The sequence below is a fragment of the Camelus ferus genome, chromosome 2, assembly GCF_009834535.1.
Source record: "Camelus ferus isolate YT-003-E chromosome 2, BCGSAC_Cfer_1.0, whole genome shotgun sequence".
In the NCBI taxonomy this organism is placed as follows: Eukaryota; Metazoa; Chordata; class Mammalia; order Artiodactyla; family Camelidae; genus Camelus; species Camelus ferus.
In genome coordinates this window covers 229,624-257,508 of record NC_045697.1, presented here as the reverse complement: position 1 = coordinate 257,508, position 27,885 = coordinate 229,624, and the positions used below count along the sequence as shown (strand labels likewise).

The following is a 27,885-nucleotide window of genomic DNA, read 5'->3' as shown; positions in this document are numbered from 1 at the left end:
GTTCAGGTGGAGACACTCAGCCGACAGCAGACAGGCAGAGAGGCAGTGAGGACACACACACCTGAGCAAACCGCCAACCAGCCTGGCCCACTGACTTTCCAGGCTCTCCAAACAGCACACACAGCGCTTTTACCGAGAGAGACCTTATTCTCGGCCATGAAACCAGTCTCAATAAATGTACAAGACTCCAGTTGTGCCAAATGTGCCCTTGGCAGCAGTGAGATGAAACAAGAAACTCATAACAGGGAGATATCGGGAACCCTTCCCCAGATGAACGGCCCATGGGACCAAGAAGGGACAACCGGGAAGCTAGGAAGTACTGTGAACTGAATCGAAATAAAGAAAAGCCAAAATTTGTGGGATCAGTAAAGCAGTGTTTGGAGGGAAATTTGTGTCACCAGCACCTCAATAGAAACGAAAGAAGGCCTCAGATAATTAACTTCAACTACTAACATCAGAAACTAGGGAAAGAAAGTCAAACGAAACCCCAAGTAAGCAGAGGGAAGAAAGCGATAAAGACCAGAGCAGAGGTGAACGACACGGTGGGCGGGGATGATGTGCCATCCTAGTTCTCTAAGAAAGGAAATTAACACTGGACTTACATCCAGAGTATATGAAGAATGGGCACCATTCTATAGTGGAAGACCAACAACCCACTGAAGAAAGGGGCAGGAGCTCTGGGAGGGGGCCACAGCCCTCGGCTCCAAAGCGGGCCAGGCTGGGGCATCCAGACAGGTCACGTTGAGAGCACGACCGGACGGGCCGGGATGAGACCGGCATTTGGTCCCCCGGAGTCTTCCTCCAAACCCGGAGCCCTGTCTAATCAAGAGAGAAGCATCAGCCGGGTCGCAGCTGAGAGATGCATAGAATTCCTGAAAACACTCCTCGGTACCGGCAAGGTCGTCAAGACAAGGGAAGTCAGGGAAACCGTCACCATTCTGAGGCCCCAAGGACTGTGGCGTGCGGTCCCCGGGGGGGGGGGGGGTCCTGGAGCACAAGGACACCGAGGCGGTCAGGTGGTGGCAGCGCTGCCAGTGTGGGCTCCTCGACCGGACGGGTGCACCGTGCTGGGGTCATGTGTTGACAGTGGGGAATATGACTTCCCTGTCCTGCCGGGCATGCGGGACTGTCTTCATCATTTACTGTAAACCTAAAATTATTCCAAGACGAAAGGTTATTTTTGAAAGTGTGCAAACGATTTGAATAGGGATTCCATCAAATAAAATACGAAAGTTGTTACTAAGCACATGGAAATACGCTTAGCAACATTAGTCCTGAGGGAAACACCGCAGCAGCCTCGCGCCCACGGGGACAGTTAGAACCACGGGCACGGGGGCAGCACGTGTCGGCAAGGATGTGGAGAACCTGGGACCCTCGTAGCTGCTGTGGGAGTTTACAGTGGTGCCACTACTTTGGAAAGCAGTTCAGCAGTTCTTAAAGGTGGAACCTCGACTTACCACGCAACTCAGAGTCCACTCTCGGGAACTTGCCCACGTGCGCGCTCGGACTTGGCTGTGAGTGTTCAGGGCGACTTCGTTCACAGAGACCAGACTGGGAGGAACCCAGACACCAGCAGCCAGGGGGCGGGTCACCGGTGGACGGATAAGCCTGGCATCATCCTCTCGGCACCAGCGGTCTATGAGCCGCAGGTGCTCAGCCGCGGGGACAGGTCTCAGAGGCAGCCGGACCCCCGCACAGTCACCACCCGGACCTGACTGCAGTGAGACAAGCTCTGGAGAACGCACAGTCATTGACAGGGGCAGCGAGTGGATCGGAGGTTGTCTGGGGAGTCTGGTGGGAGGGATCACACGAGGCCACCAGGAAACTTTAGGGATGTAGCGTGTCCTGTATCCTGACGGTGGTGACGGTTTCACGGTTGGTCAATCGGAGTGATTTGAAGTCCGTTATCTCTCTATAAAGCTGCTTTATGAATGGATTGTCAGGGCACTATGAGCTCATCTACAAAGCAGAAACAGACTTGCAGACATAGTAAACAATCTTGTGGTTCCATAAGGAATAAATCTGGGAGTTTGAGATTTGCAAATGTTAGCCACATATACAAAAACAGATTTAAAAAAAAACAAGTTTCAAAAATGGGCAGAAGACCTTAACAAGCAATTCTCCAAGGAAGACATACAAATGATCAATAGGCACATGAAAAAAACGCTCAATATCACTAATTATCAGAGAAATGCTAATCAAAACTACAATGAGGTGTCACCTCACACCGGTCAAAATGGCCATCATTCAAAAGTCCACAAATGACAAATGCTGGAGAGGCTGCGGAGAAAGGGGAACCCTCCTTCACTGCTGGTGGGAATGCAGTTTGGTGCAGCCGCTGTGGAAAACAGTGTGGAGATTCCTCAAAAGACTAGGAATAGACTTACCGTATGACCCAGGAATCCCACTCCTGGGCATATATCCAGAAGGAACCCTACTTCAAAAAGACACCTGCACCCCAGTGTTCATAGCAGCACTATTTACAATAGCCAAGACATGGAGACAACCTAAATGTCCATCAACGGATAACCGGATAGAGAAGATGTGGTATATTTATACAGTGGAATACTACTTAGCCATAAAAACGACAACATAACGCCATTTGCAGCAGCATGGATGTCCCTGGAGAATGTCATTCTAAGTGAAGTAAGCCAGAAAGAGAAAGAAAAATACCATATGAGATCGCTCATATGTGGAATCTATAAAAAAAAAGAGAGAGAGAACATAAATACAAAAGAGAAACAGACTCATAGACATAGAATACAAACTTGTGGATGACAGGGGGACGGGGGTGGGAAGAGACAGACTGGGAGTTCAAAATTTGTAGATACTGACAGGCATATGCAGAATAGATAAACAAGATTGTACTGTACAGCACAGGGAAATACATACAGGATCCTGTGGTGGCTCACAGAGAAAAAGAATGCGACAATGAATGTATGTATGTTCGTGTATAACTGAAAAGTGGTGCTCTACACTGGAAATTGACACCACATTGTAAAATGACTATAACTCAATTAAAAAAAAGTAAAAACAAAACAAAAAAAAGAACAAGTTTCTTCTGTAGAGCACAGGGAACTATATTCAATATCTTGTAATAACCTTTAATGGAAAAGAATATGAAGACAAGTATATGTATGTCTATGCATGACTGGGACATTGTGCTGAACACCCAAAACTGACACATTGTAACTGACTGTACTTCAATTAAAAAAAGCCAGAATGGGCTCTTCTCCCAAGGACGCCTGCCTTTGTGATGGTCATGCCATGGTCACATGAGTGGACCGCAGCACCTGAGGCCCGGCTCCCTTCTGGAGGCAGGATTCGGGAGGTGGCAGTGAACAGGCAGCCCTGGGGGGAATGACAGCTTCATCCCACCCTGCCTGGCCCAGCACGGGGAGGAGGGCTGTGTCCAGCTCTGCACCCTCTGAGGGACAGGAGGGCGAGGGCAGGTGCTGGGACGCCCTGCTGCTCCACGAGGGGGCTATGTGTCTGGGCGGTGCCAGGCCAGTAACTACTTTCTGCTGGAAGCATCTTTCCTTCCCGAAAATGAGCTCCATTGAGCACACATTCTGTCTCCTACAGGATTCTGTAAGAAGTGCCAAACTTCACTTTCCGTCTCTGGGTGGCGCTTCGCGTGGCTGTTTGCGCGGGAGCCTGGTCCACCCTCGGCATCGTTCTTATGCTGGTTTCACAAAAATCACCCGGAGGATTTCCTTCTTTTCCTCCCTTCCAAGGACATTCTAAATATCAGTGAATTATCTGCTTCTTGAATATTTGAGAGGCTCCATCTGTGAATTCTTAAACGTGGTTCTCAGTTTCTGACAATACTTTTTTAGAAAATCTACTTCATTCAAGTTTTCAAATATGTAAGGATACAGTGTGACTGTACTCGCCGATCATTTTAATGTCCTTCCGACCTGCAGCTATTTCTCACTCTTTTTTCCTGGATTTGCACAGCTTTACGCATTCTTCCATCCTCTTGCCTGGAGTGGGCTGCCCATCCCTGTGCCCGGTGGGCCGCGGTCTGGAGCAGGGTGCACCAGGGATTTGCAGGATGGTAACCCCAAGGATCTTGCTAGACCGCAGCCTCGCTCTCCAGCTCCCAGAGATGCAGTGACTGTGGTTTCGCCCGTGCTTTCCAGCTCGGGAGAAGGATTTCATGTGGGGTTTTTCCTCCTTGGTTTTCCAGTGGCATGTGCGACATAGCGTGTCTGCGCCTGGCTCTCACGACCACCTGGGGCTCCCTGACTGGGTGATGGTGGCGTGTGGCCATGTGCTTGTCTCCAGCCACTTGCAAGGGCCACAGCGGAGACAAGTGGGCAGCGTGGGCGCCTGTCCTATGAGGGGTGGGTGCAGGGGTCGGGTAGCTGGGCTGAACCCTATATGTGCTTACGAATGTGATTGCTGGTCCAGCCCGCTGGGACACCCTTCCCTCCACAGCCTGTGAGGGGCGCCCTCCCAGACCCCCCAGGAAGAGACATCATCACACTGAAAACATCTCCAGTCAATGACCTTCTCGCTGTCTGGCACTCTCCTGGAATTTCTGGGACCCACAGCGAGGGTGGCCTCTCCCATCCTTATGTCACTGGGATCAGATCTCCTCTGACATTCATTCTGCCACAGGAGTCTTAACTTTACCCCAAAAGGAAAATAGAAAGAATTGTTGGAGTTTAAATTGGAAGTGTAATCCAGGTTGCCTACAATTATGGATTAACTTTGGAGTAACTGGCATCTTATGACAGTAAACCTGCCCCCCAAAGTCTAGTGTGTCTGTTCAAAGCCGTCACATTCCAGGAGACGACACGTCTACACACAGGTGCTGCAGAGCTCTCTGCTGAAACGATTCCTGAATATTTTCCATTTTTACAATTATTGTAAATGGACTGTGGTCTCCACTTACGTTTCTAGCTTGTTACTAAAAGTATGGGGAAATTCTTAAAATCAACTTTTACCCAGAAATACTGCCTTTAGCCATTCTGCCGCAGGCCGTGACGGGCTGTGGTGGGTTCTCGCCAGAGTGCCGTGCGTGTCTTCGGTCCACGATCATGTCACCAGCAGAGAGGCGAGTGGGGAGAGAGAGTTTGTGTCTTCTCTCGCGGTGCAGGCTCACCATTTCGCTTCCTCGTGCAGCTCAGTGCGGCCTCCGAAGCCACGCGGCTGAGCGCTCAGCCAGGCCTGTGCGCTGTGCTCTTGATTCTCCATGAGGAGATTCACCCACTCGTCATTTTTATTTGTTTTCTTCTGCAGTTGCAGCATTTATCTTCATTGCCTCTTTCTGCCTGTCTTATTTTGGATTGCGTGTTATTTTCTTTTAGCGTTTTTTAAAAGATAATAATGAAGTTCCTATCCTTTCTGTTTTCCTTCTTTAAAACTGAAGGTTAAGAGTTTTCTTCCCAAACCAGTTTTAGCCACGGATCCTAAGTTTAGATATAAAGTTATTTTTCATTGCTTTCCAGCATTTTTACAGCTTCAGTTTTTTATTTCCCCTCAATCTAAGGGTTAATTAGGTGCATGTTTCTAAAACTGAAACTTACAAAGTTAGGGTTTGGTCGTCTCTCTGGTGGTTTGTTTGTGGTTTGACTGGGTGATGATCAGCAGGACGGTCTGCGCCGTGTCTCTAGTGTCTGTTTTGCTAGGGACTCCGGTCAGTTTGGTTGCGGTGTGACGTAGGCATGGCAACTGCTGCCCAGTTCAAGGTCCCTTTCTGTGCGTTCCGACTGTCTTGCGGCCCCTTTGCAGTCCGCCTGCCGTCTGCCCTGGGCCCCGATGTGCTTGTGGTCACCATGCACTGATTTGCTCTTCTGTGTATAGAAATGAAATCGTATCATTTGTGCTTGGCTTTTTTCACATGTAAAGATGTTGAGATTCTTCCAAGTTGCTGCGAGCATCAGTGCACCTGCGTGGACGGACCACCATTCACCTGCTGATGGACACGGGGGTGGCTCTGGTGTGGGCTTTTACAGGTTAGGCTGCTCATTCCCGTGGCCGGTGGTTAGTGAACTTATGTTCCCGTTTCTCTTGGGTAAATGTCTAGGAGTGGGGTTGCCGGCCACGCAGTGGGTGCCATGTAACTTTGTAAGAAAATGCCAAACCGCTCACACCACTTACCTGCCCACCAGCAGTGGCCGAGGGTGCTGGCCGCTCCAGGGCCTCCCAGCACTTGCTGTGGTCCATCTCCCTCGCCGTTGACGTTTGAGTAGCCGTGCAGTGGTGCCGCCCGTGACTGTGTTTGTGTCCTTAGTGGCCCCTCACGGGGACCGGCTCTGTCTGTCACAGCCAGCGCGTCTCTTCCGTGCTCAGCTGTCGTGTGTAGCTCTTCTCTGGTGAAATGTTCAAATCTTCTATTTGAAAATCAGGTGTTTCGTGTTCTTGTCGCTGAGCTGTGAGAGCTCCTCATGTATTCTGGGTAAGGGCCCTCTGTCGAATGCATGGTTTGCAAATATACTCTCTCAGACTAGCTTTTTCTTTTCTTTTTTTCTAACAGTGTCTTTTGAAGAAGGAAAGTTTTTAATGTTGGTGAAGTCCAATTTATCAAATTTTTCTTTCAAGGTTCATGCTTTTTGTCACCTGTGTAAGGAATCGTTACCTAAGTCAGGGTCACGAGGAGTTTTCTCTTGTGCTTTCCTGTGGAAATGCTGCCCTTTTGGTTTTCACATCACGTCTGTTACTGAGCCCCACGGAAGGCGTGCGGCAAGGGGAGAAGCTTGCTTGTTTGCTTGCATGGGAATCTCTCCTTATTTCAGGGCCACTTACGAAAAGACTGTCCTCTCCTCACTGAAATATCTTTGCAGCTTTGTCAAAAAGTCAATTGGCCACGTATGAGTGGGTCTATTTCTGGACTGCCTGTTCTGTTCCGCGGATCCAGATGTCAATTCTTTGTCAATACCATGTTGTCTCAACTGCAGGAAATCTTGAAAGCAAGCACCGTTAAGTCCTCTGAAGTTGTTCTCCGTCTGCAGAGTTGTTTCATCTGCTCTAGATGTTCTGCCATTTCCACATACATTTCAGAATCAGGCAGTAAATTTATTCAAAAGAGCCTGTTTGCATTTTGTTTGGGATTGCACTGAATCTATAGATCAGTCAAAAGTCCCCGATTGCATGGCAGGGATGAGCCCGTGAACACGGTGTATCTCTCTGTTCTTTCAGGTCGTTTTAATTTCTGGCAACAATTCTGTAGTTTCAGGCAAAACAGGCTTGCACATCTATTAAACACACAGCCACAGACACGTCATGCTCTGTCAGGATTGCTCGTGGCGCTGTCTGTAAGTGTCACCCTCCAGCTGCTAGCTGCCGTGTATGGAGATCCGGGTGTTTGCTGATCACGTAGCTTGTGGCCTTGCCAGAGTCACTCACTGGTTCCAACAGTGGTTTGTAGAGTCCTTCGAATTTCCTGCATAGATGGTATGTTGTTTGTTAATAAAGACAATTTTTGCTTCCTCTTCAATCTTTATGCTTCCATCCTTCTCTTGCCTTAGTGCCACGGCCAGGCCCCCAGCACCAGGGAACTGGGAGCGTCCTTTGCTGAAGAGTGCTCAGTACTTCATCACAGACTGTGATGTTAGCTGTAGGGCTTCCTAAGGTTTCGTTTGTGGCTGAGAACCTGACATCAGTCTCTTAAATTTTAAAAACTTACTATTTGTCAAATATTCGCTGAGACCTACCAAGTGCCGGGCACTGTTCCAGGTGTGGGGAGTCCAGCTGTGGGGTTTCTGCATAACCTGCCCCCCAAGTAGGGGACTCGCTCCTGGATAGAAAGGTGCCCCCGCCCTGTCCTGCACTGGGGTCGTGCCCCTGCTGCTTCACCTGACTGTTGAGGAGGCACTTGGACCTGCCACCCCGACCTGTGCGTTCCCCTCCACTAGTCACCCGAGAAGTGGAAGCTCAGAGAAGAGCGAGGGAAGGGACTGGGGCGTTGGCTCCCGCCCCTACCCCCTGCATGGTCAGCACAGGGCAGCTGCTGGACCCCAAGCCTCCCGCAGTTGGAAGCTTGGGCCCTGGCTGTCGGGGCGCAGTGGACATCCCAAGAACAGGTCCCACACAGACTGAGAGTGGCTCTGCAGCCTGCCCGCCAGTGGGAATGTACACCAGTCTGCTGCCCCTGGCCGAGGAGAGGCCATCCGGCCCTCAGCTCTCCCCTCGGCCTGCTGGGGCAGCTCCTCCCTTGGCCTCCTCTGCCTCCTCCTCTTGGGCCACGTGGGCCAGCCCAGAGGTCAAGTGGAGGCAGGACACGGATGCCGGGTCCGGGGTGGGGGCCAGTCCTGGAGCCAGAAGGGTCAGCTCCTGGTGGAGCAGAGCTCAGCACACAGCTGGTGCTCAGTCAATGCCCATTTGCTCAGCAGGCCTGTGGCCACGTGATGTGTTGGGGGAGCAAGATTTGGGCTCCAACCTGCCCTTCAGGGTGGCCCCTCCAGCCCCCACTGCAGCAACTACGCACTCCCTCCCAGGAGAGAGATGTGGGCGAGACTGAGTGGGATGCAGGCACTCTCCTCAACGAGCTTGTTGGGGGGATTTGCATTAAAGGGTCCACCGATGCGCAGGTGGGGAGGGGCTGGATGGCGGGGCCCGTCCCTTCCTCCCCCTCCCAGCTGCCAGGGACAGCAGCGCCGGGGGTGAGAGACTGCGGCCTCGTCACCTGGGACCTGCGGGAGGAGCCTGTCAGTCGGCAGCTTGGTGTATGACCTACTTTCCCTTGAGTCACTGGCTCAAAATCTGCTTTGCAAAGTTGTGCAGGCGTGTCTGAAACTAACTGTGAGGCTCTGGGTTTGTGTGAGAGTCTGTATCTGTGCCATTGGCCACTGTCTGGGCAGGCTTCCATCCCCACCGTGACAGTGGTGGCAGGTTGGCCTTGGCCTTGGCCCCCCTCCGCAGTGGTTTCCGGCAGCTAGGAGGGCCCACGTGGTGTAGGCATGGCCCAGCCTGACGGATGTCCAGTTTCAGCCCAGAGCAGTCAACCAAAAGTTGTTCCCTTCCCCCCACCAGCTGCTGGCCTTCCACGATGGGGTGGCAGGGGCAGGGGGGTTCACTCCTGAGTCCCTGGCAAAGGCAGCATGTGGTGCAAATATCTGCAGGAAAGGGAGTTTCTCTGGGCTCGGTGTTGCGCGGGTCTGTGCCGTAACAGAGCAGGACGCAGCACCCGGAGCGCCACGGGCCTCAGAGTGGAAAAGCGGAGTGGTCACCGGTTCAGAGAGAAGCAGGCAGGACAGAGCTGGGGGCCCTTCCAAACACGGGCCTGTTCCCGAGCCTGGACTCAGCCAGCCTTGGGCAGCGCATGTGAGGGGTCATCAAGGGTGAGAGGATAGAGGTGGGACCTTCGGAGCCCGTGCTGGGGTGGCAGGGAATAGACGGGAGGGCATAGCTGGGGGACACACACACAACCACAGATGCACAACCACAGACAGAGACAGACACACAGACACAAACACAGAGACAGGATGGCAGGTGGGGAGCAGCCCAGCCTGTGCTCCCCTCACAAGGGAGCACCCAGGGTGACTGGATGGCTGGCTTCACCCCTACCGAGGGGTGTGGGTATGTGGGGGCTTCTGCGGGACCAGCTGCCCGGGGCTGAGATCACTGACCCACAGCGCTAACCAGTGCGCTTCCCTCCCACTGCGATGCTGGCGGCCGCCGCTGTGCTCCCCAGGCGCTAAGGGCCAGGGCTGCGCTCCGAGGCTGTAATTACATGTCTTGTCCTGTGGGCTGAGCCACGGAGTGTGTCCGGGAGGTGTTTATTGTTGCCTGTGAATCAGGAGCTCATGAGGAAAGTGGTGGCTGGCAAGGCGGAGAAATTAGGGCCTTGCTGCCGTGACCAGAGCAGTTGCCAGCAGCTCCAGGCCAGTGGCCGCCCTGCCTGGCACACCCAGGGGCCCGCCACACGCCCGTCCTGGGCGCTTCTGGCCCCTCTGCCCCGCGGAGGCTGAGCCCCTGATGCACTCAGACTCAGAGACACACACCACCCTGTGGGGCCCACACACACACACAACCATGCAGATACACAACCACACACGCACAGCCACACACATATATCCATAGACACACCACCCCTGGGTTCACACACACACACACACACACACACACACACACACACACACACGGCCGCGCTGCCCAGGGACAGAAAAGGGACGGGGCGGGTGGGGCAGGCTGCAGAGCTGGGGCCTGGCTGACTGGTGCCCTCCTGTGCCCAGGGGCCACCAAGGACATGGGGAAGATGCTAGGGGGTGATGAGGAGAAGGACCCCGACGCAGCCAAGAAGGAGGAGGAGCGGCAGGAGGCGCTGCGGCAGGAGGAAGAGGAGCGCAAGGCCAAGTACGCCAAGATGGAGGCGGAGCGCGAGGCCATGCGGCAGGGCATCCGCGACAAGGTGGGTGCCCCGCCCCCGGGACAGTCCCACAGGGCTGCCGGAGGAGGTGGCCTCACCACGGGAAGGAGCAGGAATGGTGAGGCCCCGTGCCCCCAGTGCCCACGTCTGTCACGCAGGCTCACCGGGATTGGGGTCTCCCAGGACTGCCCCCAAGTGCCTGGAGGAGAGGCTGGCCCTGGGGGGAGGGAGAAGGCAGGGCTGCTGTGGCAGTGGGTCCACAGGCAGGCCCTGGGTGGGGGATGCACCTGACCACCCATGGTAGGCCTCAGACCTTCCGAGGTTAACAACAAGGCGTGCGGGGAGCAGGTCTGTGGGCTGCAAGGTCTGGCTCGGGATGGCTGCAAGCTGGAGACCACGGTCTTTTCCAGAGTCACCTGGGTGACCGTCCCTTGTGCCCGGGGCAGCCAGAGCCTCGTGCCTATCACAGGTGGGAAACCAAGGCCCAGGGCAGGGCGTGCGTGGGAGGCTGAGCTGTGCTGCAGGGGCATGTCTACTGCACAGCCTCAGTTGTCCGTCCAGCGGCTGGGTCAGAGGGTAAGAGAGGCCGGGAGAGGGCAGGCCTTGGGCAGCTGCTCTGGCCAGTCCAAGGTGGGCTGGAGTGGTGGGGTGAGGGAGCTGAGGGAGGGGCAGAGACATCGAGATGGGGAGGGGAGGGGAGGGGAGGGGTGAGGAGAGGGCTGGAGCAGCTGTGTTTGGAGCGCCTGTCCATCTGTCCATCTGTGTTCAACCACCCAGCTGGCCATGGCTTCACCCCACGTGGACACCCGGTGGGGAATCGGGAGGTGAACTTGTTGATTCCAGCTCTCAGGCCTCATAAACAGGTCACAAAGTGTGGACAGGCCTCGGAGCCCCCTGGGGTGTGCAGGGTGTGGGGCTGTGGGGATGGCCTCCCCAGCACCCAGTGAGCCCCAACCCAGAGCCTTGGGAACTCTCCTGGGGCCCAGGTGTGGATGCGGCCTGGGCCCCGAGGCTAAGGTGGGGGCGGGTAGAGGCGGATTGTGTGCGTGTTCGTGTGATAGCACACTCGGCTCATTTTATCTTTAACGTGAAAGTGCCCCCCGTCCCTCCTCTCTTCAAACCCTCCAGTGGCCCCCATTTCTTCCTGGGCCCCAGCCCCAGGTGCATGGTGACCTCTGCCCCCACGGCTCTGCTTGTAGGCCCCATCCCCCCCCCCCTTGCCACTGCCCCAGGGCCTTGGCACAGCTGCTTATCCCTGGAGCTCCCAGAGGCACCTCTCTCCCTTCCCCTCCCCACCCCCTCCCTGCTTCTATTTTGCTCCCCCACCTGCCCTCCTTCAACACACTCATACTTTTTACCTGTTTGTTGGTCCCCACCCACTTGCCCCGGAAGGCAGGAGCTTTGTCTGCACTGGGCTGCTCCCATTGGCTGCGAGCTTTGACTGTCTGCGCTGGGCTGTTACCATTGGCTAACGCTGTCCTCCACCCTCTGGCTGCTGAGCTAGTGAATGAGTGATGAAAAGGCATCAGCTCCAGGGTCGTCTCTTTCTCAGGAGCACCTGGTGGGACTTTGGGTCACAGAGTGAGTCCCAGTGGGAGTGGGGGGGTTGCAGCTCCACGGGCAGCCAGAGGGCAGGGTGACCCTCACCAAACTTCCCCAGCCTGGGTCAGGTGATGGATCACATGCTTCTGGGGTGGCCACATGGAAATGCCCTCCAGCCTGGTGTCACTGGGGTCCCCTCACCAGGGGTCCTACTTCCCTAGACGAGCAACTCCCCACCTGGGGCCCCCTTGGGTGGGCTGACCACCTTCTGAACCCCCTCCAGGCCACCCCTCACCTGTGCCAGCTCCCAGAGGCGCCGTGGCCCCACCAGCCACAGAGGTCTTGTCCCTACCAGGCCTCAGTGTGCATATCCAGGGTTCTGGTCTTGCCCGCCCAGGGGGGCGCTGTGGTGTCTGCTGAGTCACTGCTAGAGCTGGGGTCAGAGCTGGGCCCCCACCCCACCCTGCAGGTCACTTCTCCTGCTGTGGTGGGACTAAGCAGGCAGGACTAGTCGGCCTACAGGGAAAGTGTGGGGTGTGCTGGGGAGCACACAGACACCACAGAGTTGAGTCTGCCGGGTGGGGGCCCTTCCTGGGTGGCCACCGACCTCAAGGAGGTGGCAGTCGCCCGGCCAGACGTGGGGTTGTGCAGGGAAGAGAGGGCGATGCTGATCACCCCCTGCAACCCCATCTCCTTATGGACCAGGAGCGTCCTATATGTTCTGGATGCCTGAGCCCGGGGAGCCCCACGTCCTTCTGGCCTCACCATTCCAGTCTCCAGAATCTGGTCCACCCCTCCGAGGAGCCTCCAGTTCATCAGAGAGCTGCCCACCCTGCCCCAGGTCTCGGGGAAGTGGGAGGAGAGGCTGCCCTGGTGGTGCAGGGTGGCCGCCAAATCTGCCCCCTTGCCCAGCTGTCTCGACCATGAGGGCGGGGCGCCCCCTGGTGGCTGGTGCGGGCAGCTCAGCACCGGGCATCCCCTGCCCCCCATCCCCGATGCGCCCCCAGGCCCTGCCCCCGCGAGGTCCGCACCGTTCCCCGAAGAGCCCTCCTCCACCTGGCATGCATAGGTAACCCCCCACTGCCTTCCCGCTCCACACAGGTGGGAACCCTGACCTTCAGGTGTGACTTCCCCAATGGCCCTCTCTGGCCCTGGGGTCCCAGACACACTTCCCCCAGCCCTCTCCAGGTGCAGCGTCCACTCACCCAGCTGTGCGGTACAGGGCCCCATCATGGTGGGAGACCCATCAAATGGAGGCTAGAGGGCTGGAGGGCCGGGCTAGAGTCACCCGTCCTCTGGGCGCCCGGCTCTCCAGGTGACCTAGTCTGCATTTGAGATTTCTCACCTCGGCGGGGGCTGGTGAGCTGAGCCTCCTCTCCCTAGACTGTCATGACTGCACTGAGCGGGTCCAGGTGGGAGAGGACATTGGCCCACCTGTTTCATTTGCATACGCACCGCCTGGTTTGCACACGCACTTCCTAATTTGCATAGCCACCTTCTGGTTTGCACGTGCACTGCCAGGTTTGGTGCTTTCAGTCGCCCCCATTCCGCAGCTTGGAGCCAGACCCAGCACCGAGCTGGTGGGTCCTAGTCGACCTGGCCCCCACTTCCCCCTGAGGTCACTCAAGGCCCAGCCTGAGGTTTCTGCTGATACTAGCAGGTGCGGGAGTGACTGCCGATTATTCGTTGTTTGGTCACACTACTGATTCTCACAGTCCTTAGTGCCGTGTTGCCATAGGTCACTGGCTGCCCTGGGCTTCCTCTCAGCCATGGGCTGTGCAGTGGAGCCCTGCCGTCTCAGTGGTCAAGGACCACTCTGGTCAAACCACATCAGAGCAGGCTCTGAGAAGGGCCCTAGGTCAGGAGCCCCACCCGGGCAGAGAAAGGTGACCCTCAGGTCTGCCCCGCGTGGCCTTAACCTCGGAATGACTTTGATCCTGAGTGGAGTGACTGGCCTGTGGTCTAGGGTCTCCTTCCTGGACCCCAGAGGGAAGGACTCTGACACAGTCCCTCCCCAACCCCCTGAGTTGCTTCCCTGGTCAGGGAGGTCCCTCTGCGTGATCATACACCGACACGTTCCTGCCCTTACATGCGTGTCTTGCTGTCACTCCCCTGCTGCACCAGCACCACGTGTTCTCCTGAGTGGGGGCAGTGAGTGTGAGTGCAAGCTTTGGCAAGCACAGGCGCCTGAAACCTGGAGGGAGAAGACTTCCTTGTCTTTTCTAGCCGCTGGGGTTCTGGCAGTCTGAGAGTCTTTGGCTCGTGGCAATGTCCAAACCCTTCCTCTGTTTCCATTTTCCGCTCTGTGTCCTTTTCTTTCTCTTACAAGGAAACTCTCATTGGATTTAGGGCCCAGAAAGATCTCACCTCTACTCTTACCTTAATCACACCTGCAAAGACCCTATTTCCAAATAAGGTCACATTCTGGGTTCCAGGTGACATGAACTTTTGGGGAACAACACCATTCAATCCACTCCTGAGGGGAGATGGGGAAAGCCTGGGGCAGAGACATACACAGAAACCAGAATTGGGGGGAGGGGTAGAGCTGTGCCCAGGACTGTTGCTGAGGGCACACCGAGGTGGGGTTGCACCACACCCACCTAGAAGTGACCACTGGACATGGAGCATGGCCACATGTCACCAGACCAAGGATCTGGGCTGCACAGAGCAATGACTTCTCTCCACCCCTGTGGGCCTCTCCGGGGGCTCCCGGACCACCACCTAAGCCAGGCTGAGGATGGTGCCAGCTGCCCTACAAGGTGGAACTACAGGAGGGTGGAGCCAGGGGCAGCATGGGGTCTCAGCCTTAGCACTCCCCAAGAGAAATGCGACTTTCCCCCTCCCCCTTGCTCCCTCTCCTGCAGTTCCCCTCCCCCTAGGGTGGCCCTTCAGTCCAGGCCTTTGCCATTGTCCCCACCTTCTCCGTGAGGGTCTCCCCACCCCTTCTGGCACCCTCCTGGGTGGGGATTTCTCCTTCTGGGGGTCTTGATGACTATTGGCCCCCGTGGACGCCTTTCTCAACCATGGGTGCTGCCTCTTGAGGCCTCTCAGCCCATTCTGCAAACGTAGGTTGGGTCCGGCTGGCCCAGGTCCTGCGAGCACCCCTCCCGGGGCTGGAGGCAGGATCCTGGACCCTCGGGGGTCCCCAGCCCCCGCCTGATCCCTGCCTGCCCTGTCCCCTGCAGTACGGCATCAAGAAAAAGGAGGAGCGTGAGGCCGAGGCCCAGGCAGCCATGGAGGCCAATTCGGAGGGCAGCCTGACTCGGCCCAAGAAGGCCATCCCACCAGGCTGCGGGGACGAGCCCGAGGAGGAGGACGAGAGCATCCTGGACACAGTCATCAAGTACCTGCCTGGGCCGCTGCAGGACATGTTCAAGAAGTAAAGCCCCAGAGCTGGACAGCACCCGCCCCCTCGCCCCCCATCCTGCCCTCCGCGGAGGCCCCCGAGGGGGTGTCGGGAGCAGAGTGCACCCCCAGCGCCAATACAAGCCATAGTCCTAGGTCTCTCCCCATATTCCCCCGCTCAGGCCGTGGGACCCTCCGCCCACCCCTCACCCCCACCCCTCCCCGCACTGCCGTTGCCACCGCCACGGAGGGAGGGGCGCCCGCCACCCCGCCCCCCCCCCCCCCGCCTCTGCCCCTGCCCAGGGCCGCTGTGTTCTGTGCTGGAGGCCCTGGGCTGGCCAACCTGCTCCCCTGGCAGCCGGTGGAGTGGACCCTCCCCCAGAGCCTGGGAAGCCCCTTCCGGTTCCCACCTCCCACCTTCACCGCCCACCTAGCAGCACTGAGGCTGGGGCCAGCGAAGGGGCCAGCCCCTCCTCCACCCCTGCGTCGGTGGGCGTGGGCGGGGGCCCATACTCAGGAGCACAGCCATAGTGGGGGGAGGCTGGGCCGTCGTGCCAGCTGGGGTGGGGGCTGGGAGAGGCGAGCAGCTGGCACCTGGGGCTCAGCCCCCTGCGGATCAGCCAGGACCCCAACCCCTCCTCCTGCACTGACCCTGGGTTGCTGTGTCTGCATCTTCCTGAAGGCTGGTCGCCTGCCCTCCACCTCTCCATGCACACCCGACCTTCTTCGTCAGTCTGTCTCTCTGCCCTCCCCTCTCCCTCTCCGGCCCACTCCTCTGGAAGGCTTTGCTTCTTAGGAATGCTATGGCCCTGTCTCTTCTCAAGTTAGGGACACAAAGCAATAGGCTAAGGGGGAAATTCTCAGGCCCTTCTCCCCTTGTGGCACACACACGGAGTCCCTCACACACCCTGTAACTCGAGTTCCCCCTGAGTCTGGGGGCCCAGCTGAGCCCAGCCCACTCCCCTCCCTGGTTGGCACCTTCTGTCTTGTCCGGAGCTGCTTTTGTGCGGGGGGGGGGGGATGCCCTGCCCTCACCCTCCAAAGATCCACTCCTTCAACCAGAACTGGGGAGGTGACCCAGAGACCCCGGGATCATGTGCTGTGCGGAGACACTGCGCTGGTGCAGGCCCCTGAGCTGGGGCCGGGGCGGACCACCCAACCAGAGTTTGAGGGTAACAGCCACGGGGACCCCCACGCCAGCCTCCCAAACCCTCCTGTTTCCTCGGCCCTTGTTTAGTTTGCATCACAATATGTTGAATCTCAGGTAAATGAGGTCTTCTGTATTTGAGAAGTTTTATCTAGACAGAAAGCCCCTGGCCTCGGTCCCGGTCCCAGGGCCCTTTCTGTCCACATCAGAAGTTCATTGTGTCCACGTGTCGCGGGCCAGGGGCGTGGCCCTCCCTAGCTCTTAGAGAAGCCATAACGATTAGCCTGCAATACTAACTCCTGCCGCCCCTCTGGTCGTAGGCGCGGGAGCGCGTCCAAGCGCCCCACCTCCTTCCCGCCCACGTCGTTTTAAAATTCCTGTTTTCACACTTTAAAAAGCCAGCTCTGAGCAGACAAAGCGCTGTCTCGTAGAAACTCTGCATCCCGTTCCCAGCGTGTGGGGTGCCCAGCAGCCGCGCTTGGTGTAGACCATGGGTGTCCTCTGTCCGTCTGTCCTGGCGCCTGCGCCTCCTCCTGCATGTCGGGGGCCGCTGTGTTTGTTCTCTCTGGATGGAATCACAGCCAATAAACACCACAGTGATTTCAGGCCGTGTGGCCGTTCTCTCAGGAGTCCTGACTCCCCCAGGGAGGCAGGCGATGGGAGTACGGGGTGCTGGAGGGTACAGCTGGAGTCCTGGGGAGGGGGACAGAGCCCACAGGGATCCACACTCTCTGGGCCCTGTGGGACGGCCCTCACTTGCCCCCATGCCCTGTCCGTCCCAGTCTCCATCTGAAACACAGATCGGCCCCTCCCTGAGAGCCCCCACCCCTCCAAGTCTCCCACCTGCACAGACCCCATCACGGGTCTTTCCTGCCCCACAGCTGCACCAGGTCCCACTATACTGGCCACACCTTGGGCCCACCGGGGAACTGATGCTCAGCCCTGAGGTTCCTGGCCCTCGTCTGTCCTGGATGGCCACCTCTCCTCCCTGTGCCCTCAGGGAGGCCCCCGTGTTCCACTTCCTGCAGGTGATACCTGCCCTTCTGGCTGAGGCCGTTGAGACTCCTGTGGGACCTGCTGGCTCTGGGGCCTGGCCCAGGGCACACCAACCCCCACCCAAACAACAACACTGCCACCTTCCGTTTTGGGCCCCTGCCCAAGGCCCACCCCAAGATGCCATGGCCACTTGTCCCCAGGAAGACCTTGTTTGACCTCCATCTCTGGGGGCCTCTCTCCAGGGAGGTGAGTCACTGTGATTTTCCTCACACTGGTGGCTGGGAATGCACAGGAAGCTTCCACCATATCTGTCCTGTTTCAGTGAACAGAAAGGCCACTCTTGTCCCCCTCCCCTCACCACCGCTTCCCACCCCACTAAGCTGTGCCTAGAATACTGCCCTGGACTCATTACCCTCTTGCCTCTGCCTCAGAACTTGGACAGAAGCCTTTGTCACCAACTCTGGCTTTGGGCTGTAGAAGGACACCCCAAATTGCACCCACCATCACCCTCCACTCCCTCCCCCAGCACCACAGCCTAGCCTGGACTCATCTCAGTCCTGAGCAACAGGGACCTGGATTGCCCACCCTGGGACCCCCAGCCAGTCTTTCCTCGGTGACCGGTTGCGCAGACCCCTTAGGTGATGGGTCCGAGGACGCCAGGGAAAGGCACTTGCTCTCCTGACGTCTGCTGAGCCCTGAGATATGCAGAGTTCTGTTCTAGGCACTGGGGATAACTGAGGTTCACTGGCAGGAGACAGAAGGTAAATTAATTACGTAGTAAGTCAAGCGGTGATTTCTTCTTCGGAGGAAATTAAGCAGAGAGTATGGTGAGGGTTGCTATTTGACCTCTGAGGAGGTGACGTGAGCAGAAAGACCCTAAGCAAGGAGTGGGGAGCCCTGTGGGCCTCGGGTGGGAGAACGTTCCAGGAAAGGAACAGCCGGCCCTGCGGGAGGCAGCAGCTGGGGCTGAGCACTACAGAGAAGGTGACACAGCCTTGCCTCCGGATGCTTGCTTTAGACCACACCGTCACTTAGCAGAGTCTCTTTCCTTTCGGAACATTTAACTCTGCTCTGACAAAGAAGAGCACCGTTTGACGCTGGTGCCCTCCAGAGACATCCTCCACCCGGCAGGCGGGCAGGTCCCGCGTCTCCCGGCTCGGACGACCTCCCTCCCAGGCCCCTGCGGGCAGCCAGCGCCGGCAGCGCTCTGCCTGGGTTTGCCGCGTCTCCCCACAGGCGCCCGCACTCGGTGAGCAGCTTGAGTCAAGAGCCACTTAACCATCAAGGCTGTCAGGACACAGTTTTAAAGACCTGGCAATTAAGGACATTTTGTCAGTTCTGCTAACCCGCAGCGAGACAGCCCTGCTGCCCACAGTCGCAGCCAGCGGAGCTCAGGGAACCCTGGGTCTGGGCCACCTGCCCACGCAATTTGGAACTCGCTCCACTCGCGTCTCAGCTCGCTCCCGCCGGGCCCGAAAAGAGGGTAGAGTCTCGGGTGAAGGAGGTTCCCCGGGAGCCGGGCTCGAGCTTGGGCCGAGGGGCGGGTGGAGGGGTCCAACCAGGGGCCACGCTTGGGGCAGGACCTGGGGGCGGGGTGGGGGTCACGCTGCGGGGCGGGGCTGGGGGCGGACCGGGTGCCCTCGGGCTGTGGCGATGCCTGGCCAGTGTCGGCCGACAGCTGCGCGGCCCCGAGGATGGAGGCGCCCCACGGCAGGACCCAGCCCGCCGCCGCCGCCGCCGCCGCCGCCGCCGCCGCCGCCGCGCGGGACCCCGGCGAGGCGGCCCCGCCCCCGCCTGGCCTGAGCCAATTAGCGCGTGCCGGATCGGACCGCTGCGATTGGCTCCGAGGGGGTCACGTGGCCGGAGCCCGGCTACTTCGAGCCCCGCGACGCCGAGGCAGGAGGGGCTGCGCGCGGCGGGTGGAGGGCTGTCCTTGAGCTGGAGCGCGTGTCCTCCCGCACCGTCCTGGCCCTCCCGCGCCCTCCCCGTGTCCTCCGGGCCCTCCCTGCGCTGGGCCAGTCGAGGCGGAGCGCAGGGCGCCTGCGTCCCACAGACGACCTTGTGGGGTGGGGTCAACCCTCCCGCCAACCGCCCAGCCCCCACACTAGTCCTCCAAGGTCGTGGCGCTGGGGGTGTGAGGCCCAGGGGGAGGGCCCAAGCGGGCTGAGAGGTCCATGGCTGTCTAGGGACAGAGCCTGGGGGCGGGAGGGGTTCCGGCAGGACGTCAGTAGCTGCAGCTGCGGAGGGTGTAGAGGGTAGAGCAGGCTCCAGTGGCCAGTGCTGGCCGTTAGTGGTAGCTTGAGGCTCAGGGAAGTACCAGAGTCCCGGGCACCTAGAGTCCTGTGCTGTCCACGTCCCTTGTCCTTGCAGGTGGAGCCTGGTGGTGCTCCAGGAACCCCACCCAGAGCTAAGCACCAGCCCCCAGGCCCCAACGGCGCCCTGAGTGATTTCTCTCAGCCCCAGAGGATGCAGCGTGGGAGTGAAATTTAGTTTGATTTCTACAAAATAAAACACGATTTCTTGCACCCTCGAGGAAGCACATTGAGGTTTATGCTGTGGAGAGGGCAAAGGATTATGCCAGGAAAGAGCAGGCTGGCCTGGCAGGGGAAAGACCTGAAGGCTGGGACGGGCTGGGGTGAGGGGTTGGGGAGCCTAGCAAAAGCCCCTGTTTTCGGGAAGCTTCTGGGAGTAGGAGACCTGGGGGGGCTGGGGGACGTCCTGGGCACCATTCCTGCCATTCCTTCTCCCTAGCTGTCTCCGTCAAGGTTCCCTGTGCAAGGATGGCTTCTCAGGTACATATTAATGTGTTGTTGACTGGCCTTCAATCCTGGCCCAAGCGCTGGCCTTTGATTTGCCTCAATCTGCAGGTTCCACTGGTCGCTAAGCAGAGCTTGTTGCTCGTGCAGCTGCAGAGAGAGCTGGCCCACGAGGAGGGCCCTGTGCTCTGTATCCAGGCGGCCAAAACCCGTTTCTTCTCAAAGGAGTCCTAGACTCTAGGGTTTGTTGGCCAGAAGTCAGCGTCTGCCCACACAAGCCACCAGGCCCTGGCCACATGCCCCATCCACCTCCTGGCCCCTCCCTCACCCTCCCAGGACTGGGGCCAGACAGTAGGGGCAGGGCCTGGCTGGAACTTCCAGGGTCAGATGGAATCCATACGGATTCTCCCACAGTTAATTCCTCAGACAATGAGCAGAAATAAAGTTAAATAAATAATCTAAATTCACCAGTCAGGAGGAATTCACTGATGACCAGGGCAGGAATTATTTAAGATGAGCCTGAAAGTAAGGAAATGCTAAATAGCAAAAACAAACCCATGTCAGAGGACTGAGCTCCCAAATCTGGACCAGTTTTTGCAACAAAGCAAAGTAATGTTGGATTGAACCCAGGCATAGAATAAATGTCCGTGAGTCCACATTGCCATGAATGACTGAGAAAAATAAATAGATGGGGAAAAGGTGGATCTCCCTTGCAGAAGGATTCTAAGTATTTGATGTAGATGCTCTGCCCCCAAGGAGATGGAGTAGGCTCCCCACTCTTCAGTGTGCGCCGCACATCATGACGTCCTCCCTATGGAAAGGGCTGATAGGATCACTGCAGTGGAAAAACCAGAAAACCACCACCACCCTCAGTGGATCAAGGTCCACGTCGGCGGTGACGGGTCGTTGGTGTTGATGGTAAGTGCCCCTGAAGTGATGTGGTGAGGGAGGGTACCCCACCTCTGCAGCCCTCCTCCCTGAAATCCACACCCCTAGTCTAACCATGAGAAAAGCATCAGACTAGCCCCGCTTGAGGGACATTCTATAAAGTAACTGACCAGCACTCCCTAAAACTGTCAAGGTCATAAAAAACAAGGAGTATCTGAGAAAATGTCACAGCCAAGAGGAGCCCAAGGAGACATGACTCTGAGTATGTGATATTGTAACCGAGCAGGACCCCATGTCCCCAGCCTGATTCTTATTGGTAGAAAAAGTTTTATCCTCCAGGCCTTTTCTGAGTTTAAAGGATAAATTTAATCAGAAAAGTGAGAAAATGCAGAAACAAAAGAACACAGTCAAGCAAGACAAAATAGTAACATTTAGCCATTAAACAAAGTCAAGGACCTTTAGTTCCTGCTCAAGGGCTGTAGATAACGTCCTGCACCAGGTCCTCTGAGCTGCTTTGCAGAGACTGGTGGAGACAGGTGGAAGAAGCTAACTGTGCTGCCCACAAGCACGGAGACTTCAGACCGGTTGGACCCGGAAGGTTGAAGACGTCGACTCCTGATGACTCACCACCCGCCAGTCAGAAGACCGTCCATGAGCTGACCATGCACCTCACAGCCCCCCTCCCTCACCCTAACTTTAAATTTCCCCGAAGGCCTTCGGGGAGTTGGGGACTTTGGAGCATGAGCTACCTGCACTCCGCGCTTGGTGCCTGTGATAAACACTGCACTTTCCTCTACTGTGCGCAGGAACCGTGTGTTCTCTCTGGGCAGCAGGACGCGTGGGCTCTCAGAGTCCTGTCCGGCCTCTGTGCCCAACGACCAACTGAAGAAGTTCTGCATCCGAGGTCACGTCAGCCCATGATGGTGCAGGACTGGGGCTGGGGAGGGGACGGCCTGACCGCGGCACGCGTGTGCACGTGTGTGCGTGTGCTGTGCACCTGTGCACGTGCATGCGGTCCTCACTGGCACTGGGAGGGGGGAGATTTTTTGTTATAGTGTGTTACACTGTATCTTACATAACAAAGGTCCAGCCTGGGAGAATTAGGTAACTTTTTCTTTTGCTTTTATTACAAGCATATAATATTAATTGGCAAAACACTGAATACAAGCTTCACTATCATAAAATCAAAACATTTAAGCAATATTCCAAAAAAGATTTTAGACAAAAACTAGCCACCAATAGTACAAAAATTACACACCAACACAAAGCATAAAAAATGTAAACTTTCAAAATAAACAGTCAAAAACGTGTCTGTAGTGTCACCTCCATAACCCTCCCCAGCTTCCAAGTGGCCACTCGGACGCCCGGGCTTGGCGGCGAGCTCTTGCCCCAAACACCACGTCGTCGGGGAAAGAACAGTCTTCTTAGGCCCAATTAAGTTGTTGGAATAGACATTTCCACTAATGCCACACACATTTTAGGGGACGCTCAAGCTTTGGTCCCTCAGGTGTGCTCTTGGCGAGGTGACTCACGAGCTGGCGGAGAGCGGTCGGCCCTGCAGGGACAGGTCATGGTGAAGGCTCTGGGGCTGGAATAGGTTTCTAACCGGCTTATCCCAACTTAGTTTGTTAAATGCCAAGGCAGAGAAACACACTGGTCTAGCACTGGAAGTTCACGAGTGATGTGGGGAAGTGAAATGATTTCCTGAGGAAACAGACGAACTGCACTGTTCGTGATTTCTCTGTCTGCACTACATTTATTTTCAGCGTCTGCGAGCACATCAGACGTTTACGTACAAAGTAGAAGCTGGCTCTTTCCTAGAACATTCAATCCAATGACACTTTTCAAAATCACTGCAAAATCCATCCTGGGGGCTTTGAGGAAAAAAATTAACGAATTTCCAAGACTTCAAATGCCACGGGGAGGCGTCAAGGCCGCAGGCCCAGGGAAAGTAGCGCCCTCACCCCTGTGGGGGAAGGGGTGGTGCGTCCCGGGCCACCTGCATGGGCCCTCCCTGCACAGTCCCCGTAAAGCATTATTACAGTAACAGCTACAGAGAAGGAAAAGTCAGACAGCTGGAGGTGCATGTTCTCAAAGTCCACCCACATTCCCTTTCGATTCAGCAGAAAGATACTACATCACAATTTAAACGTGTGTCTATGGATGCGTGTTGGAGCCCTATTGCACAAAAGCAGAAAATGCTCTTCATCCACATAAAACAAAACACACAAATTAAAAGCTACTCAAAGTAAAAATAAGAAGCTTGCAAAACATCTCACAATTTCATTTTATATGCCTGTAAATAAAGCTGGACCACTGAAACCAAACAAGTGGATGGGAAAATATGATAGAAGGCTTAAAATAGAATAAATAATTTTATAAAGTTAAGTTTTCTTTTTCTTAACCCCCCCAAATCTTAAATTCAATATTATATATTCTATCTGTGTTTTCTATTTTCATGAAAACTGTATCTAGTGAGACTGTGCACAGGTGACAGGTCCCACTGTTGAAGAGGACGCCGTTATGCAGCCGAACGGCATGTGTTTCACCAGCATAAACAGTTGTGAAAATGATTTCACAGTAACTCCATCTGTTAAAAAAAAAAAACTTAATAGGATCCAGTCACTAACTGATCCTGGCTTTCATGCTGGAAAAAATAAAACTCTTGCCTTTGACGTTACATGGAAGCGTGAGAGCAGTGACAGGGCCCAGCAGGCGCTTCCCCCGGACGGAGAGGCCCACGCGCTCCAGCCCTCGGGGCTGCGGTCAGACTGGGGGCCGTGACCACCGGGGTCTCGGGCAGCGAGGACGGTCTGCACGAGGAAATGTTAGAAAAACAGGTACTTCTGCTGCTGAGGTCTCATCAGGTTAGCACAATTACGGACGCGGGGTCAGCAGGAGAGGTCCGACCCCCTCCACCTTCTGTGTGAGTACGTCAGCTTAGCACCATAGCAAACTCAAGTGGCTTCAAGGAGAGCTACAAAGTGCAAGTGTGAGGCTGTTACAGCGGCGCTCGTTTTAGTCTGACCTGTGAATTCGTTTTGGGTCTGGAGGTCCTACTGTTCGCCCTTCCTTCCTTTCACCACATGGGAAAGTACCTAGATTCTAACGTCACACTTGAACTGCGCTGTGGCGACTTACGGTCTTACGGAGCGCTTCAGCAGAAGTGTGTATCTGAGGTAGACGGGCAATATTTACTCATACACATCTGCTCATTAAACCCTTGCAGTAACTCTAAAAAGTGATTTGGATGGATAGCGAGCTTAGGGAATTGAATAATTCAAACATCACTGGGCGGAATGGGCTGAAATAAAGAGGTGACTTTGGCCCAATTCTGAACAGAATCTTGTCTTTATGTTTTTGAAAGGCCTTATATTAAAACCACTAGGCCTGAGTTGGTCTGGATGTTTCCCTCATCACTGAGGACCTGGGTTGGCACTTGTGCACGTGAAACAGGAAGCGGGAGAAAACAGACAAACTGACCACTTCCAAAGCAAATTCAAGAAGAGGTCTAGTCACTAAGGTGAAATTCATCACGGAAAACCCAGCCCACACTGTCAGGACCACCTACCAAACAAAGGCGCCCAGACCCCGGGGTCTGGGGGAGACAGAGGATGGCGAGCCCACAGTTCCACAGGAAGCCAGCCGACTCACAGATGGGGTCGGGGTCGGGCTCCCACTGCCCAGGAGAGGCCTGCCCCTCGTTCCTGCCTTTACATGCCAAGTTACAATTGTAAAGGAACAAAATTCTATGTGCTGGCAAAGAGTTTATTCTCCAATTCCACAAAAATATTAACATTTGGGAGGAGAAAAGGTTAACAAAGGGTGTGCTGCCTCGAGTTTAGGTCATTAAGTAACTGAGAAAGCAGCTTCCGCTGCCCGCCCCATCCTCACCCACCTCCAAGGGTGGACAGTGGGAACCGGGTCCACAAATCTGGGCTCCGGCTGCAAACTTGCCCATTGGCACCAGCCCCTTGCCCACCAGAGGCGCCGACTCAGAAAGGCCTGCACGCCGCCACCATCCACCTCTTCAGCAAGAGGCAGGAAACTACACAACCTGTGCCTGTTTAACAGAAGCAGTTTTTACGAACAAGATTTGTTCTGCAAACTGGCGTCGCGCTGCTCAAAGCACCTCCGGCGACTGTGCGGGAGGCGAGGCAGGCCCCCCTGCATCCCCCCCGCCCAGGGCTGTGAAGTCGCTTGGCTAATGTATTCATGGAAACCTCTTTTGGTACGCTTTTAAATGAAATTTTTATATATCTTCCAAGTCTTCAGGAAGGTAAAAGCAACATAAATATTGTCATTCACCATGAAAAGACATTTTTTTCAATAACTTAGGAAGGGTTCAATAAACGTACAAGTGTTTTGGGGGCTTGTCATGAAACCTGATTCATAAACTGAACGAAAGTATCGGCGATCTTCAAGGCCTGGAAAGAAGCAAAGGTAAGGAGGCAGGAGGAAGCCCCTCCAGTCCGGACCCAGGCGCCCGCAGCCCCGGTGCTGGTAGTGTCTTGTCGAGGGCGGGTCTCGTACGAAAGTCATAAACACTCTGCTCAGAAGCCTGGTCCGCGTGGCGCCGGGGCCACGTCCTGCGTGTCAGTCCCGCCTGGCCCCGTGCCCGGCTCACAGGAGGTCCATCTTGGGTCTGTAGTGCAGCAGCAGCGGCGCCTTCTGTAAGACGACGCAGGGGTGAGGGCGACGGGGCACAGGGGCCACCAGAAGAGGACCCACGCCCCCACACTCTGCCCCGGCTGTCTCCCCCCTTCTCCCCGGAGGCTGCGAGTGGGAGAGACCCCGGCCAGCCCTTGGGGACACATCTGCTTTCTGCTTCAGAAAGAGGCACCAAAGGCCTGAGGGTACCTCTGATGGCAGTGGTCCCTCCTCCCCAGGACCCTGGTCACCTTGCCTGCGGACTGTGCCTTCCCCGGGGCAACTCTGGGGTTGGTGATTTCAGAATGACTGAGTTCAAAACAATTCGTAAGCTCTCAAATGAAAATACGCACAAAAAAGCAGCCACTATTCAGAGCAGGTCCTGAAAATCAAATAAAGCTTATCAGGGCAGGGTCTCACCTTGAATCTCCACCTTGTGACGACTACGAACTTGAGTGTGTGGTCCTTGCCCAGGATCTCCTCATTGCATAGAATGTCCAGCTGGTGGAAAAACGAGACTCAGTCAGCGGGGCCTCTGTCCATACCAGCGATGCCAGTCGGGTCACACGTTTCAGTTGGCGAAGGGCCCTGCCCTCCTTTCTGGGGCAGCACAGGTGGAAAGGAGCCCCAGTCCACGCCCAACAAGACAGCCCCGCCCCTTTTATGGGGCTGCAGCCCCCAGGCTGCTCTCATCCAAAGAGCACCCTGCCCCCCACATCGGTCCGCTCTTGGGCTGTTTGTCCCGCTTGCCTCAGTGGGAAAGGGCTCCACAGACAGTTCTTTCATTTTTTATTTTAAAAAACTATTTTTAGTTCCACGTATCTCCTGCCCCTATCCTGCAGCCTCCCCGCCGTCAACACCGCCACGGAGGGCACACTTGTCCCAGACGGTGAACCTGCACCGACACGTCATCACCACCCGGAGCCCACAGTTCACGTCAGGGGTCACGCTCGGTGTTGTGCGCTCTGTGGCTTTGGACAAATGTGCGGTGACAGGCGTCCTCACTGCAGTGTCAGCGCACAGTGTTTCACTGCCCTAAACCCCCTGCTCTGCTGGATCACCTCCCCCAACCCCTGCAGACACTGGTCTTGTCGCCGTCGCCATAGTTTGCCTTTTCCAGGATGCCGCACAGGTGGACTCATACCGTCTGCGGCCTTTTCAGACGGGCTCTGTCCCTCGGTGATGTGCATTTAAGGTTCCTCCGTGTCTTTTCATGCCGTGCCAGCTCACTTCTCTTTAGTGCTGAATAATATTCCCGCGTCCAGAGGAACCACAGTTTATTTATGCATCACCTGCCGGAGGGCATCTTGGTTGCTTCCAGGTTCTGGCAACGACGGATAAAGCTGCTGTAGACGTCTGTGTGCGGGGTTTTGTGTGGATGTAAGTCTTCTCCTCTGGCTGAGCACCAAGGAGTGGGACTGCTGGGTTGTATAGTAAGGGCGTGTTTAGTTTTGTGAAAAACCACCAAACTGTCTTCCGAAGTGGCTGCACCATCTCACGTCCCCACCCGCAGTGATGAGCACGCCTGCTGCTCTGCGTCCTCCCGGTGCCAGGGACGTCAGTGTCCAGATTCGGCTGTGCTGACAGGTGTGGCATGGGGCCTTCTAATTTGCATTTCCCTGATGACAAGTGATGCTGACCCAGATGGCCTTTTAAACCTCTCCCTCAAGGCAGGGGAGAAGGGTCTGGAATCTGTGTCTCCTGTGGCTGCCACTGAAACACCACAACTGCGGACATAAAACAAGAGAGGCGGTGTGTCAGGTCCAGTCCCAGAGCAGCAGGCACGCACTCTCCGAGGCTCCAGGCTCCTGACTCGCCGCTTCCTCCCTCCAACCTCTGCCTCTGCCTCTGTCTTCAGGTGGCCGTCCACTCCATGCCTCGAGACTCCCTCCACCCTCTTCCGTGTGTATCGATAGTTCATTCCTTTTTAGTGTTAAAAAGTTGTGGTAAAATACACATAAAATTTGCCATCTTAACCATTTAAGTGCACAGCTCGGGAGATTAAACACATTCATAAAGTGTATCCACACCCACACCTACAGACTCTTCATCTTGTGGATCTCTGTCCCCATTAATCAGTAACTTCCCACCCTTCCCTCAGCCAGACATCCCATTCCACTTCTGTCTCTGTGACTCTGGGGACTCCAGGGACCTCACACAAGTGGAGTCACACAGCACATGCCCTTTTGTGATCGGCTTGCTCCACGGAGCAGGAAGGCTTCAAGTTTCATCAGGCTGTAGCC

General features: G+C 56.0%; 3 protein-coding genes across 7 annotated transcripts in view; 1 reads left to right on the top strand and 2 right to left on the bottom strand.

The window, feature by feature from the left end:
* Window positions 1-16,957, top strand: part of CPLX1 (complexin 1) — a 31,824-nt gene extending 14,867 nt beyond the window's left edge. For both annotated transcript variants that reach the window (XM_032491763.1, XM_032491756.1), the window contains exons 3-4: window positions 10,185-10,360; window positions 15,046-16,957. In XM_032491763.1, the coding sequence (XP_032347654.1) occupies window positions 10,185-10,360; window positions 15,046-15,243 (374 nt within the window). In that variant the 3' untranslated portion in view covers window positions 15,244-16,957. The remainder of the gene's footprint in view (window positions 1-10,184; window positions 10,361-15,045) is intronic.
* On the bottom strand, window positions 15,625-21,891 carry LOC116667987 (atherin-like). The gene is made up of 4 exons (XM_032494197.1): window positions 21,742-21,891; window positions 18,980-19,901; window positions 16,767-16,917; window positions 15,625-15,775 (listed from the first exon to the last, which is right to left on the bottom strand). The coding sequence occupies exons 1-4, from the start codon at window positions 21,889-21,891 to the stop codon at window positions 15,625-15,627; spliced, it is 1,374 nt and encodes a 457-aa protein (XP_032350088.1).
* A 206-nt stretch (window positions 21,892-22,097) lies between these two features.
* The window catches only part of PCGF3 (polycomb group ring finger 3), a 48,312-nt gene continuing 42,524 nt past the window's right edge, over window positions 22,098-27,885 (bottom strand). For 3 of the 4 annotated variants that reach the window (XM_032491743.1, XM_032491734.1, XM_032491731.1), the window contains exons 9-10: window positions 26,063-26,143; window positions 22,098-25,663 (exon numbers count right to left, since the gene is read on the bottom strand). In XM_032491743.1, coding sequence (XP_032347634.1) covers window positions 25,616-25,663; window positions 26,063-26,143 — 129 coding nt within the window. In that variant the 3' untranslated portion in view covers window positions 22,098-25,615. Of the gene's footprint in view, window positions 25,664-26,062; window positions 26,144-26,786; window positions 27,370-27,885 lie in introns of all 4 variants that reach the window. The other variant, XR_004324060.1, reaches the window with a different exon arrangement.